At 36.2% G+C, this 15844-nt stretch overlaps 1 protein-coding gene across 1 annotated transcript; it reads right to left on the bottom strand.

The window, feature by feature from the left end:
* Positions 1–8512: 8512 nt before the first annotated feature.
* Positions 8513–12003, bottom strand: LOC113344423 (sulfite exporter TauE/SafE family protein 3-like). Its single transcript, XM_026588394.1, has 11 exons — positions 11755–12003; positions 11443–11602; positions 10411–10611; positions 10231–10315; positions 9944–10151; positions 9769–9855; positions 9581–9631; positions 9270–9491; positions 9037–9130; positions 8792–8932; positions 8513–8632 (listed from the first exon to the last, which is right to left on the bottom strand). The coding sequence occupies exons 1-11, from the start codon at positions 12001–12003 to the stop codon at positions 8556–8558; spliced, it is 1575 nt and encodes a 524-aa protein (XP_026444179.1). The 3' UTR covers positions 8513–8555.
* Between the last annotated feature and the right edge of the window lie 3841 nt (positions 12004–15844).

Genomic DNA, 15844 nt, shown 5'->3' with positions numbered 1-15844 from the left:
CCCCCCCCCCCCAAGCATCATTTATACCACCATTTCAAACATCACAGCTTTCATCAACAACGAAACCCTCTCTAGATCCCCGGGTGAGAAGGAAAGATTTACATACAGTCGTGATAAACAAATGATGATGAGCAAGTAGTACAGAATGACTAAAAAGATTTGTGAAACGCCACTCTTAGCAAAGGATCAGAAGACTGATCCAGGGAAAGAAGGGAAAAGGGGAGAAAATTAAAAGAAATAGGGATTTGAAATTCCAATAAAGGTGAGTAACAGAGATTATTAACCACGACAAGCTTCCGAGACTAAACACAAACTACCCCGAACAAAGAATGAAATTCCTGTCCGGATCTAGATCCGAGCAAGTAAAGGAGACTAATGCTTTTTGAAGATTTGACTAGGTTTTTTTTAGAGAGGAGAGGAAAGAGAAAAAAACAGGAAAAAAAAAAGGATTTTCCCACTATTCCTCCATCTGTTTTTAAAAAAAATAGGGTCGTTTTTTTATTTAGAAGTGTCAAATAAATAGGTTGATGTTCATAAATGGAAAAGCAAATGTTATTAGTGTACTAATCAAGAAGTGTAAATTGGGATGGGACAATACGTTTATGGCACAACACAGCACGTTAAAATTCGAGCACAACACGGCGCAACACGTGACAGGTCCAGCACGGGCACAACACGTGACCGGTCCAACACGGGCACAACACATTTGTTTAATGTGTTGTGTTGTGCCAGATAAATAGGCACATCAGCCCAGCACATCACGCGGAACAACACGACACGCGAAGAAAGCACGCCACGTCATGCGTAAAATACTGCATAATACATCACATTTGATGCATATTTCACAAAAGAATCATTGTTCTAGCCAATTTATAACATTTTATTTTTGTTATGCTAATTTATTTCTGTAATAATACATGTACTAACTAAAATATCTCAAAAATATTAATTTTGGAAAACATAAAATAAATGTGCTAGCACAACACGGCACAACACGACACGCCATTTAGCACAGCACAACACATCACGTGTGAATCTCTGGCACAGCCCAGCCCAGCACGCAGCATGCTAAGCACGTGACTTTGTGGGTTAGGCTGTGTTGGGCCGGCATGTTTTACACTTCTATACTAATCTATCTATGGAGGGATTACCTCTCTCTTTTTTTCCTCTCTTGACATATAAAAGGAACCACTTCTCTCTTTTTTTTTCACTCTAAGATCGAATGCATGAGACTAAGGATTAACTTTAAAGAGAAGGAAAAAGTTCACTCCTGGGAGTCCTATGCAAGCCAAACAAACATATATTTTAGAAACGGAAGGAGTATATTAATTATACTGTTATGGAGTATATATTTTATTCATGAAGTTTTATAGTATTCCCATGGTTTAATGATAAATACTTGGTAGAAATTAACTAGTCATTTTCGCGGTAATATTCAACATGCATGGTTTGACGTCTAAGCCCGGTTAGAGTTCAATTTGGTGGTTAATTTCAAGATTTGGTTCCAGTGGTGTAATGTTATATACAAGAAAATGTTTGCTCTAATATGTGTGGTTTGCCTGGTCAGTAGATTCATAATTATTTATGTTACACCCTTCATCCCTGCACGTAAGCATGAGTAACTAGAGACATGCTGGTGTGAGTAGCTAGCTAGGGTAAGTTGCCGGGACAACGGTATCCAACTAATTCAACAATATTTATTGATGATATTTATGTAACTACCTAATTAATTTGCATTTTTATGCATGCACCATGACAAATTTTTTAAGAAAAAGAAGAATCGGAACCATGAATCAACAGCTGATTTATGATGGCAGTGATGATATAATTAGCCCAAACCCCATGATGATTTTCCAGAGCTTAACTGCATAACAAAAACCATTCATATCTATTAATGACTCCTGACAGCTAATCTTTTTCTCTGGTTAAGTTGTACAGAGAATTCATTAGGTAAATAAGAAAACTGTAGTCGCAATTAATGAAGTTTAGTCTATTGTGTGCGTACGCTAAGACTTGGAAGACATTTTAATACTAATTAAGTAAGATTACCTCTAATTAAAATATGGATAGATTATCCGTTACCTAAAATATTTGGATAAGGGTTTATTGAATTTAGGTTTGGCTGACATTTTTTGTCATGTAGTGTGAGGCTCCCAACTAAATCAGTTTTTAAAATCATGTTGCACGGGCCTTATTAGATGCAGAAGCCCAAGACTCCAATGCAATTAATGCTCAGGGACGCGGTATAAAATTTGGCGTACATTAACCGAAAAGCATCTACGTCTTCGCATGCATTCCGTGTTATTTCTAGGGCTGAACATGGTTTCGGTTTTTCGCTGGAACCAGATCGAACCAGACCAATTAGGAAGCAACCAAACCGAACCATTTACTAATGGATTGGTTATGGTGTAGAAAATGGAAAATCGATAGTGTTGGTTTTGGTTTGGTTTGACCTCTAAAACCGAACCAAAAACCATTGGAAAACCGATTAATTTTTAAACTTAGTTTCTATAGTTGATTTACAAGTATTAGATTCTACCCATTGATTTAGAGGATAAATAGAAACCCTAAATCTAATATTTCATTATGATACTCTCCCTCTTTCTCTTTCTCCACCCCCAACTACAGCAGCCACTGCTGCTACTCGACTTTCTTCTTTTCGTTTTCCTGCATTTTTATTTGTTATTAACTAAATTAAGATATATTATATATCTTCTTTTGATCTCTAGATTTAGAGTAAGCTTTAACTATTCTTGATATTCTTTTTATTTATTTTTTGTCTGTAAATTTTTGTTAACCAATACTATCTGCAACTACGATTTTTTTTTCTGTAAATTTGTGTAATTTTTTTTTGGTTTGACATAATTATTGGTTAACCAAAAATCACTGGGACAAACCAAAACCGGATGGAACCATTTGGAAACCGAACTAATGGTTAATAGATTGGTTTGGTTTAGATTTTTAGAAACCGATAGTATTGGTTTCGGTTTTGGTTTGGCTAGAAACCGAACCAAAACCGACCATGAACAACCCTAGTTATTTCCTTTCCTAGTAATTGGCGGGGCTTAAAAGTCTAGTATGCGGTTTATAAACTGTGGAATTTAACTGCTAATTGGTAGGGTTATAAATAGGAGTGATTGTTAGAGGTGTAAATCGTGACGTCCCAGCACAACCCAGCCCACGAAATCACGTCCTTAGCGTGCTGTGTGCCGTGTTGTGCTGTGCCGGAGATTAAGGTATGTCGTGTTGTGCCGTGGTAGATGACGTGTTGCGTTGTGTTGTGCCGGAAAAATAAACGTGTTGTGCCGTGTTGTGCTGGGTTGGGCACATTTATTTCATGTTTTTCAAATATTTAGGTATTCTATAAGTTTTTATAAAAATAAGTCAATATAACGAGAATCAAATGTGAAAAATTGGCTAAATAAATAGTATTTTATGAAATATACACAAAATATGATGTATTTTGTAGCGTTTTATGCATGTTATGACATGCTTTCTTAACGTGTCGTTTCGTGTTGTGTCACGTGCTTATCCGTACCGCGTGCTTTGTTGTGTCGTGCCGTGTTGTGCCAAATGTGTCGCGTGTTGTGCTGGGCTAAGTCACGTATTGTCCTAAGTTGTGCTCAAATTTTAACGTGTTGTGTCGGGCTGTGATCGTGCTAGCACACCCAATTTACAAAGCTGGTGATTGTTATAATTAGTTTTTGATACGGATACGACCAAAAAGATAAACAAATTTGTATATTTTCAAGAAAACCACCCTCAAACTAGGATCATGCATGATCTTAACCTTTACTAGATTCATTGACGTAACAATTTGAACTCATATGTTGTTTGAAGATTTAATTTGAGGATTAAAGGAGTTAAGCTAAGGCATGCATAAATCAATGATCTAATGGAACGCATGAGCAGACAATTTGCACTATGTAGATGACACTATTTTCTTTGTTGACAACAAATAGGTGGAACTTAGCAATTTATTTTCTATACTTCAATGTTTTGAATATATTGCAGGTCTCAAAGTAAATAAAGCTAAAACCAGATTGATTGCTATCGTTGATGTTCCTCTTATCAGTGATTGGGCTAATGTGCTATTGATTCAGTACCTTTCATGTATCTGGGAATGCCTCTGGTTGCAAAGCCAAACTCTAAAGCTATTTGGGTTCAAATTATTGAGAGATTTGATGCCAGACTCTCAATATGGAATCAAATTTCACTTTCCAAAGGAGGCAAGTTAGCTCTACTTAGATGCACTTTAACTTCACTTCCTATGTACCACTTTTCTCTTTTCAAGGTTCCAATTTCAGTTATTAAGATTCTTAAAAGAAAATGAGGAATTTCCTATGGGGGTAGTAGCTGTTCTCATTTGATAAAATGGAACTTTGTTTATGCTGATAAAGAAAGAGGAGATCTAGATGTGCTAAATTTGAGACACATGAACTTGGCTCTTCTAGTTAAATGGTGCTGGAGATTTGGTGTGGAAACAAATCATTTTTAGTACATGCTCATTGTGGATAAATATGGCTCTAACTTCTCAAATTGGATCCCTGGTACTGTGGACACACCCCATGGAGTGTCTTGCTGGAGAACAATTGCAGAGTCTAGTGATCTGGTAAACAACAATTCAACTCTAACATTCAGGTGAATTAACATCATTCTGGCATGACAAGTGGGTTGGTAACACCTAGTTAGCAAAAAAGTTTAATCTTCTATGCAAATTAGATAGATTGCAGTTTGGTAGTATTGAAAATCACATTACTGAAGATGGTTCATGGAGATTTGATTTCAAAAGAGTTTTAAATAATTCAGAAGTTTTACAACTCACGGACCTCTTAAGCATCATTGGATGCAATCCACCTGCAACAGATAATTTACCTGATACTAAAAGATGATCTTTACATAATACAGGGTGTTTTTCAGTCAAGTCTCTATATAATACTTTCGTCTCAATTGAAGGGGTAGACAATTGTCCACATCAATTTTTTTGGAAACCTGGTATTGCGCCAAAAGTCAGCTTTCTACTCTGGTGTGCAGTGCATGGAAAACTGAATTCTTTGGATATGCTACAACACAAAGGTATGGATATCTATAGCTTTTGCATTCTTTGCGGAGACTGTACTGAATCTCAAGATCATATTCTACTTCATTGTAAGTGGCACATTACATTTGGATGGCGGTAACTCCTAATAATTATGGTCTTGGGTGTTTCTAAACACGATGCTTTCTCTTGCTCATACATGGTCTCACAATAAGCTCTCACAATCTGGAAGAGTAGTATGGGATCTTATCCCAGCTGCAGTAGTTTCGGTACTATGGAGATAAAGAAACTGCCGTATTTTCGAGGAAAGATATAGTTTGAAAGCAGATTTGGACCAGCCAATTGATGCTAAAACTCTTGTGCTGTCATGGGCAATAGCCTGTGGGAAGAAAGTTCATTTGAATCTTTCTAATACTGTAACAAATTGGGAAACTATTTTTTCCTGATTTATTTTTCTTTTTGTTGTTTTAGTGGTAGACTCTTGTATATTCTCTTTTCTCTAAAAAAAATGATTATATGCAGAAATAGACCTGTTTTGGACCCTCACTTTCGTTTGTAGGCCTGTTTTTTTATTTATTGTTAGACTAGGCAAGTTAAACGGATTCCATCCACTTTAACTATCTCGGTCAATTTATCGAGTTGACTCGTTAATATCTCGCCAAAATATCATATAGGGAGATCTCATGGATGTGGTAAGATTACTGAAATTTCCTTCACACGTGTGTATCAGTCACATTATATAAGATGTCCACGTGTCTCGATAAGATGTGCATGTGTTGCTATTTGAGAGCCTAATCTAACTAACACGACATCTCGAGGATTAATTGAACGACCATGATAGTTCTTTAACGTTATTATCGACAGCGCGGGAAGGTGTAAGGAATAACAAAAGACAGAGAGAGAAATCGATTCATTTAGTTTCTTCTTCTCTCTTGTTCTTCAAAGAGGGTTCTTCAGAGAGCGTTTTTAGTAGAGAGATAAATCAGTGAAACAGTGTTTTGTTAGTTGAGATTCGAAGAACAAAGTGAAGATTTCCTGCTGGTGAAGATGACGAGACAGAAGAAGCGTTCTACAGAGAGGTAACAAAAAACCCTAATCTGTTTTTTTAGGTTTCATGGTTGATTTTAACGTTTCAGTGATGAACATATTATGGGTTTTGTTTGTAAGGTTGATTTATTTGGGTTTGTCGGTGTTTATATTTCTAGGGTTTTCTCTGTTTATAGAATTTTTATGAAGTTCGAATTTGTTCTGCTGATAATGAAGTTCTACTGATAAATTTCTATGGTTTCTTAATTTCAAAATTGGGTTCTGCTGATAATGATTAATTGAAATTGATTTCTAGGGTTTTTTATGGTTTGTGTGATAATTGATTTCTAGGGTTTTTATGGTTCTAGAATTTGTCTGAGATGGGTTTTCATAATTTGTCTGATATATATTTTGTTATTCTTAATTGTAGAAAGCAAGTGGTTAATTAAAGAGGTTATAAATGAGGTTCAACATGACATATTTCCAACCAGAGATGTTAATTAAGCTGAAGGATCTAATCACTGTCAGCTGAAATTGACTGGGTAAGAGCATTAGGTTATATATTTTGTTGCTCAAGCTTGATTGTAAACTGATAATTTGTGGATCTGCTTGTCTGATTTCGTATTGTAGCTACTGTGACCCTGTGTATAGTGTGGAATACTACAAAAAGACATATGCTCCAGAGTTTGAACCACTGTCAGCTGAAATTGACTGGGTAAGAGCACTAGTTTTATTAAAGATAAAGATATTGATTATTGTGCAATAAATATTTAATAATAACAAAGATTCTTTTAGGTATTCATACATGCTTTATATAGTAAACAAACTTTAAGGGTTTTATATCTTAACCAATATCTTCTCTTTCTTTCTTTCTTTCTTTCTTTGTGTAGAATATACTGGTAGAGTTCATTAATCCTCCTGTTATCATAAGGAAAACTGAAAGGCCAAGGAAGAAGAAGATTCCTTCTTATGATGAAGCTGGAAGTGTGAAGAAAATAAGAAAGTGTAAGAAGTGTGGAATTTATGGTCACTATGCAGTAACTTGTGGTGGTGGAGAGGTTGGAAAGAATCCAAAGGGCAACAAGCCTAGAATCTGTGTTGATGGCTTAACATCAACACCTTATGTCCCTGAACCATCAAAAAGAAAGTACAACAGAAAGAAACCAGTTGCTAGTGCTTCTGCAAGTGCATCTACTACTGCTAAGGATGGAATAAAGAACAACAACAGTTCCAAAACATGTGTTGCTGAATCTTCTAAAAAAGGTGTTGTAAAATCAGGCCAAGGGAGAAAGAGAAAGGTTTCTTCTAAACCTGCTTTCAATCAGACTAACAAACATGTTGGATCTGTCAACAACAAAGTCACCTTCATAGTTGCAGATTCAAAGAGAAAGAAAAAACCAAAGAAGTACATGAAAATCTGTTTCTATGTTTGTGTTGGTCTCTTTTAATTTGTTTTTGTTTTGAAACACAATATGGTTGATTTTGTGTTTCAATTTGGTTATGGTCTTTTGTGAATGGATGAATGGATGCTTTTGTAAGACAATGCAAGTTCTGAAATTAAAATATATTTATTATACTACTTGAAGTACTTGCTTTATCATTCATACCACCACCCATGGACATGCCTTTGTGTCATGATCTTTTTCCATTTCACACATTAAACACACTATCATACTAGTTGAAGTACTTGCTTTATCATTCATACCACCACCCATTTTTTCAGATCTGAAAATGAAGAGAAGCAGAATTATGTGGTTGTGGAGATGTTCATTTATGGAGAAGAAGATAAGAGTTCCACGTAAGCAGTGCCACGTAAGCGGTGCCACGTACGCACTATTGGTGACATATACAGAGTCAACACACATCTGGTTGGGTCAAAACAACCGATTCAAAAGACTTTTAGGTCTTTTTAATTACAGCTAACGGTGCTAACTTTCCGTCCATCATTTTTGATCAAAACTTGCCTAGTTTTGCAATAAATAAAAAAACAGGTCTAGTTTTGAAAAGCACAAAAAAAACAGGCCTATTTTTATAAAAAGCCCCCCATAAAAAGAGTAGACAACGAGTTGTTGTATTTCAGGGACAAACCCAAAATCTTTCCCAAAGATCATAATTTTTGATTAAACCAAAAATGTCATACCATGGGATTCCGAATTTGTGTACATGTATTTTAACTGTTAATGATATGATTACAAGCTGGATGCTTGAACTAATCGTACCATCGTTAACTGTGGCTTCTTCTCGATTCTTGCTCATATACAAATATACATGATTTAGGCCAGCTGGTATGGCCTGATTTTTTTTCATGCATGTAAGCCTGGCAAGTGTCAACTCCGTGCCCAGGTTACTTAATTCCTAATCTAATGAATGAAATCCTTCCATCTGCACGGGCATTCGATATATCACTCCATAAAATAATGGATATAAGATTAAAAGATAAAGGTCTTAAGCTCCATAAATTTACATCGTAGAGGGAGAGAGAGAGAGACGGTCATGTGCATAAATCCTCAAAACCCATGTACTCATCATGCTTTATCGTTTTGGTCATGTTTGCTATGCCAACTCCACCTGTTGTATGCACAAGAAAGCAAGCATTCAATACAATCAAGTTTGAACCCTTCTACAGGGCTTAAAATGGGGAAACAGGGTCAGTGAAGCATTCCATAATTTCAATATAAGAATTAAAGCCAACTTTATCATAAATAGTCAGATTTTGATCATTCTCACCTAGTAAGATTGCGCTAATGAATATTGTGAAGACAAGAATGAAGATGATAAGAGATGCTCTTCCTAATATGGAGATAATCTTTTTCACTACATGTTGTCCTACTAATGCAGCTAGAGTTGCCACTCCTAGGAAGTAGAGAGCTGTAATTAAGAAACATCCAAAAAGAGAAGATTATTAGATGTTTTTAGGGAGAAAAGAAAAACAAAGGAACAGTAGCATTGAGTACTTATGTGGATTCACTCACCATAAGGGACTGGAAACCGCTTAAGAAGATAGTACTCAACAACAGACATGGATGAAGAAAAAGTCATGGCAAAAGTAGCCGTTGCAGTTGAAACCTGTTTTATGCGTATTTTTCAAACTTCGATCAGAATTCGACGACTACGAGCTATGTTCAACAAAACTTGAAAGAAAAGATTATATTTGGCCTACAGAGATAAGAATGCAAAGACATATATAACTGGTAGTAGTTTTTACCTGTGGAGGAATTCCAAGCTGCAAGAAGAGAGGACCCATAATGAATCCACCACCCATACCTAATAACCCACCAACCATACCGGCAAATACGCCGACAAGAGCAAAGAAAACTAGTTTATGGACCTTCCAGTTTGCACCCTTTTCTCCTAAAGATGCAATCACTTTCTTTCCCTTGTACAATCCAAATGCCTCATAGAATGTCACTAGTACTGAAATAGGAATCTGCATACTTGCCACACATTCAAAAACCGAAGGAAAAGCACTAAAATTTTACTGATCAGACATCAAAAGTTACCTATGATTACTCTTACCTGCAATGTCGACAGTATCCAATATGTTGTTGAACAGGTTGTTGTCTTATTCTGTATTCAAAAAACATTCAGGATTATTTTTTAATAATAGTCGATGATCACGAATCTCGGACATAACTAAATTGTAAGGAAATTATCAATTATAGGTACTAGCTACTAAATAACTGAGTACGTAAGTGTAAATTAACCTTAAGAATCTGCACTGCGAGGAATCCAACCCACACAAATACAAGAAGTCCAAGTTCTTTCCAGTAGACATTCTCAAGAATGGGCACCTTCAATAAGTTCATCCAATGGAGAAATTTAGACATTGGTTTTGCAGAACAATGAGACAAACATACATTTAAACATGCTCATTATTACCGTAGTTCGCATCTCCTTTTGAGTGTCACTACTTGGTTCGTCATCGCATGGTAAATGATTATTTTCCTTGTCCAACTGATCACCGTTTGACTCCAAGCAACTTGTTACCGTAGTTTGTATCTCCTTTTGAGTGTCACTACTTGGTTCTTCATCACATGATAAATGATTGTTTTCATTTCCCAAATGATCACCATTAGACTCCACGCAACTGGTAGCCTATACATATGTGAAAGAGATCGATGGAATTAAAGAACAAATTTGAAGGTTGAAATGGAACAAGAAATTACAGCTGAATATATGCACTTACTTTCTTTAATTTGGATTCTTTTTTCCACATGTCAACCCCTTTGAAGAAAGACAAAGTTGAAGTGGCTGTACGTAGTAAGAAAATCATTATTTATGGTACATTTTAGAAAGCCAGTGATTATTTAGATAGGATTATTGTAAGTATAAGTTCTTATACATACCAAAGAAAAGAATTATAAGGAGAATAGTGACCATCCAATCAGCAAAGACCTCACTGAGAATGACTCCAAAACTGATACCAAGCATGAGCATAGGCTGCATAAGAAGTGTTAAATTATAATCTATAACTGGCATATCAAGTGTTGGATGTCTTCTCTTTAAGTTGTAATACACTGTTGACACAGCTGCCCCTGTTATCATACCTATAATAACATAACAAGAAAATCACTATTATTAGAAAAGTCATAAGCTGCAGGTAGCCGCAGAATGATCTAAATTTCGCCTTCGGTGGCTGATCCCATGTCTTTTGTATCTCTGTTTACAAAAGAGGTATTGTTTTTTAACGAACCGACAGGTACAATTTTTTAATCACGTTTCTTTTACCTTTATTTTTTTTTTCTTTTTCTTTTTGAAGCATTAATCATGTTTCTGGTTGGTTGTATAAATTAATGTCGTTCATATTTCTATGCTATTTTCGAGGGAATTCAATCGGAGAAGATGATATTGTTTAACTTGTTTATTCTAAGAAAAACTTCAGCTCAGAAGGTAAGTTGAACTTCGAGTCAACAACTGATATTTGCTCACGATTATCTATTCTTATTATAATTGTCTGATCTGCGTCCGCGCATATGTATATATTCTTTGAATCATTATGTACTACTGGTGTTATAGCTCTTTAGATGGGGACTTGATTTTCCGATTGGGAGAAGATTTGTTAGTTTTTCTATTATTGTTAATTTTTTAAAAGATCTTTTTTTTCCGGCACATGATATCTAGATCGCTCTTTGCCGTTCTGTTTGTGAAACTGTCTTCGCAGTTGCTCAGACATCGCCTCATGGAGAGAGGGGTTTTATTTTGAAATGTTGGTCGAACCCAACAGGGACGACTTTTGGTGTCGAAAAGATTTGTGACTCTTGACGTTTGAATTCAAAGTTGAAATCACATCACCAAAAGACGTATACCAGTACAAAAACTGGTCGGCACCGTCCATTTTGTACTGGTCAACTGATATAATGTGAAAATCCGACTCTTACATTTCGATAACGGAACGGAGGATTTAGCATCAAATCCAATGATCAAGGTAAGCATTGGAACGTATATCCCACCTCCTCCAACTCCTCCTACGCTCCCGCATGCTGCTCCAATGAATCCAACAATTGAGCCAACTATGATTCTCCAACCAAATTTCATTTCCTGTAACATATACATATTCATAATTAGAATCATATATATATATATACACATCACATACTTAAGACATCAACATTTGCATGTCAATGATCAGAATATGAGTAACAGTCTAGTGCAACGCAACAACAAAAATATAATTCACTGAATGTACTTACGGGCCATTGATGCCGATAACCTGACTGTTCTGACTTGCTCAATAGACTCCTAATTTGATAATGAAAGTAATCAGGTTCATAATGACTAGCAGTTGATGGTAAAGTACTGTTGATGTTATTCCTTTGAGTAATGCTTATTGGTTCTGCTGAAACCAATAACAAAAACTCTAAAGCAATTGCAAATGTAACTAATCCAGTTATTACGGAAGCACTACTTATGCTCCTCCTGTATATGATCAATTCAGCCATTATAATTTGTACCTATAGACTTCAAATTATCTCTTCTTGTATCTCTCCGAAATTTTATTGTAAAACTGAGTATGAATAAGATTTCATGAAGAGAAGAATGCATATATTTATATACATTTGATTCACAAGATCTAATAAGTAATGATTATAATATTTATATTTATATTTACATGCATGACTCATGATTCACGTTGCAATCTTTGACTTTTAGTGTGAATGTCTCTCAACAATTATGTTGTCGTCTTCTTTTGGTTCCGAACTTAATCTCATTTTATAGTCAGAAGTAGAAATTGCGTTCAGCCATGTTGTATGATTCAGATCGTTGTATTTAGGTATTATCTCGATCGCACAACACGAGGCTATTTTTATATTCAGCTTGCGCATTTGGCGGCATGTCATTGGAACTTAGAATACAATAATAAGGTTTGATGAATTTGAAACCATGTGTGATAAAGAATTTGACTTTTCAGGTCTGAAGCTGCTTTGAATTCAAAGAGTATGAAATGAATGAGTTTTTTTTTTTTTTGAATCACGAAAACAAGATAAAAAGCGTAAAGAGCTAATACACATGGATATTTTGTACCCACCGAGTCATTAAAAAGTGCTTGGCTAATAAAATGTGGGGTTATCCGGTCCTATAGTGATGTTGATAAGTTTCCTGCATGGCTTTCGTCTGCTGCATGATTTTCCAGACTATTTGCTGCCTGATTCCTTTCCCTATAATTGTGTTGTATAGTATAATGAGGAATTTGTCGCATTCTCTGTTTTATTTCGGTAATCATCTCTGCAACATATCACGTAGATTCAACCTCCTTTTTAATGAAGCGCATCAGATTTTCTGAATCTGTCTCAAAGATAACTTTTGGCCATTGTGTCTCTGTTGTTGTCCTTGATGCTAGTAGAGTTTCCCACGTTTCGGCAATTAACGCCGTAGTTATTCCTAAAGGCTGCGCGAGAGCCATCACAATTTGGGCAGTCGAATCCCTGCAAATAAAACCTACTCCCGCCATTTCTGGATGTCCCCTAGCAGCCCCATTTGTGTTGATCTTTATCCAATCTGGTTCCGGTCTGGTCCATCCAGCTAATATCGTTGTTGTTGCTCTGATATTTGTTGGAGGTGCTGTGGTTGGTGTGTCCCCATGTAAAATCGGGGGTAAAAACTTTTTTGCCCATTTGAATTCACATTGTTGGTGCAGGGTCTATGCCATGATGCTTTCCGAGGGTGTGTGGCGTTGTTTGAAAACTAAATCATTTCTGGACGTCCAAATGTTCCAGAAAAGAAAACAACAAGCTGAAGCACAAGGGGTATGGTTAGTATTTTGTAGAATTTGGGTTATGGTTGTTTGATTATTTATAGTGATAGGAGAGTTGAGGTTGGTTTGGTTTGTTGATAGACGAGAGAACAAGATGTTCCAGGAAGCTGTTGATATTGGGCAGTGAATAAGCAGATGCTCCACTGTTTCTGGCTCAGCGTTGCACCAGGGGCATTGGTTGTAATTTGTGATGTTGATATGGTGTAAAAAAGACAAAGTCGGAAGACCTTCATTTATAGCTTTCGACAAGAAAAGCTGAATTTTTGGTGGACAAGGTAATTTCCACAAGAATTTGGTAGGAGGGAGGGGTTTTTGGTGGTGATGGTTGTCTTCTTGTTGTATCAGACAATTGTAACCGGTGGCAGTAGTGTATTTTCCATACTTTGAGTGTAGCCATATGATCTTATCTTGAGGCATGTCTAGAGGAAGGTGGATGTTTATGATGTTTTGGACAACATCAGGTGGGAGGTGATTCAGTTTTTCATGATTCCAATTGTCAGTGGAGGGGTCAATGAGATCAGAAACTAATTGGATTGGGTAGCATTGGTCTGGGTTAAGGTTTTGGTAGTGAGGTATCCAATTTGCTTGGATAGGTGTTTCTAAACCGTTTCTGATGCGATGGAAAATGAGTTATTGAAAAGTGGATATGAGGGATGTCATTTGTTTCCATTGTGGGATGGAAGAGGATGGAATTTGAGTGCTTTCCCGTAAGATCGGTTGATTTTGCAGATATTTCTCATTATATAATCTGGAGCAAATGGAATTATGTTGGTCGTGTATATTCCATATTGTTTTCATAAGTAAGGCTTTATTTTGATGACTACTTTTCCTTATGCCGATACCTCCTTTTGCTATTGGTTTGGTTAGTTTGGTCCATCCTAATGGGTGGAGTTTTTTAACTGAAGAGTCATGTCCCCAAATTTTTTTTCTAGTGATCCGATCTATCTGTTTGTGTATATGGGTTGGGAATAATTGTGTTTGCATAAGGTGGTTTGAGGTAGGTGTTAAGGAGGTTTTAATTAGTACTAACCTTCCTGCTTGATTAAGGCATTTGGTCATCCATCTTTGAGTTTTCCTCGCCAAACGTTGAAGCAGTGGATGGAAGATGTGACTAGAGGTTCTCCCGTGTTTAAAGTGAACTCCTAGGTAGATTGGGGGGTTGACGATGCTGGCATGTCAAAAAATTGTTGAATAGCGTCGAGCTGGTGTTGTTGCAATCTTGGATGGTGGATTATTGTTGATTTTGCTGTGTTGATTTACTGTCCCGCTGAAGAGCCGTGTGATTGAAGTAGTCTCTTGAGGTGAGCATTGCCTTCCTGAGTCGCCTTGTAAGTGATTAGGAGGTCGTCCGCATACATTAGATGCAATATAGGCTTAGATTTTTGAGAAATGATTAACCTTTTCACAAGATTTTGGGCTTCCAAATTTCCCAGGTTGGTCGAAAGGATTTCTGCACAGATTATGAAAATATAGGAAGATAGAGGATCTCCCTGTCGAATACCTCTAATAGGGGTGATGTATCCATGGGGTACCATTGATGTTAATTTAATAGGTCACCGTCCTGATGCATAGCATAATATAACCTACAAATATGGTTGGAAATCCTATTTTTGTGAATGCTTTAAGTACGAATGAGTTATATACCACATGACAAGATTTGTCGGGGAAATAACGTATATGTTAATATAAATATGATTCATAAGGTTTAATGATGATGATGACATGATTTGTCCCTCTCTATTCATAGACGAGGTGAGATGCCTGGCCGGTAACCGTCCTCCTATTTAGTTAAGTAGGAGTTGCTGTTAGATATGCATGCCAACTCATATGCACTCACGCGCGAGTTCAGGTGATACTGATCTATTTCTCAATAACCATTTACCGTTAGATGTCCAAATTAATTCCAACAACATTTGCTGTAAAATTATTAGAAAAATATTATTTTAACAGTAAAGTTCTAACAATTCATTTTAGCAAAAACATTTGCTGTAAAATTATTAGAAAAATAATCAGTCCCGATTTTGTAGCCTTAGACAAGGTGAATTCATGGTTCAAAAATTGACTTGTTAGATTTGAGGGAATTGAAGTTGTGTCTAGGTTGTACCCATCATATCCTACTCAAAGAACTTTAAAATGAGTTGGTAGTTTGTTAACCACTACAAAGCAAGACTTCATATATAAATACAACCTTCGAAAGTCGATTCAAACGAAACAAAACCTCAAACAAAATTGTAAACCAAATATATGATGATGGATCAAGGAAATATCTTTTTATATCACTTAATATACCCATTTGTCTTCTTTTTCCTTGTTAATGTGCTTATAACCGGTTTGAATGCGCATAACGTGAGCACAGAAGTTCCATTCCGAGAGGACTTTATCAGACTATATAGAACGATGGTTTATTTCTTCCTTGAATAATCGGGAGAGGTCAGCCCTTCTCTATTTATCGTTACAGAGTTTATACACAACGAATGCACAATGAATGCATATCATACAAAATATACATATTACAGGAAACAGGATAG

This window comes from Papaver somniferum, unplaced genomic scaffold (assembly GCF_003573695.1).
Source record: "Papaver somniferum cultivar HN1 unplaced genomic scaffold, ASM357369v1 unplaced-scaffold_76, whole genome shotgun sequence".
Lineage (NCBI taxonomy): Eukaryota > Viridiplantae > Streptophyta > Magnoliopsida > Ranunculales > Papaveraceae > Papaver > Papaver somniferum.
The sequence above is the reverse complement of the archived record's forward strand: the minus strand, read 5'-3'. Positions and strand labels throughout refer to the sequence as shown.

Coding starts and splice junctions, on each gene's coding strand:
- LOC113344423 (XM_026588394.1), bottom strand. CDS start 12,003: ATGGCTGAATTGATCATATACAGGAGGAGCATAAGTAGTGCTTCCGTA. Junction 10,612..11,442: donor CTCCGTTCCGTTATCGAAAT/GTAAGAGTCGGA, acceptor ATGTTATTATAG/GTATGATAACAGGGGCAGCT. Junction 9,131..9,269: donor AGCTTGGAATTCCTCCACAG/GTAAAAACTACT, acceptor CGCATAAAACAG/GTTTCAACTGCAACGGCTAC.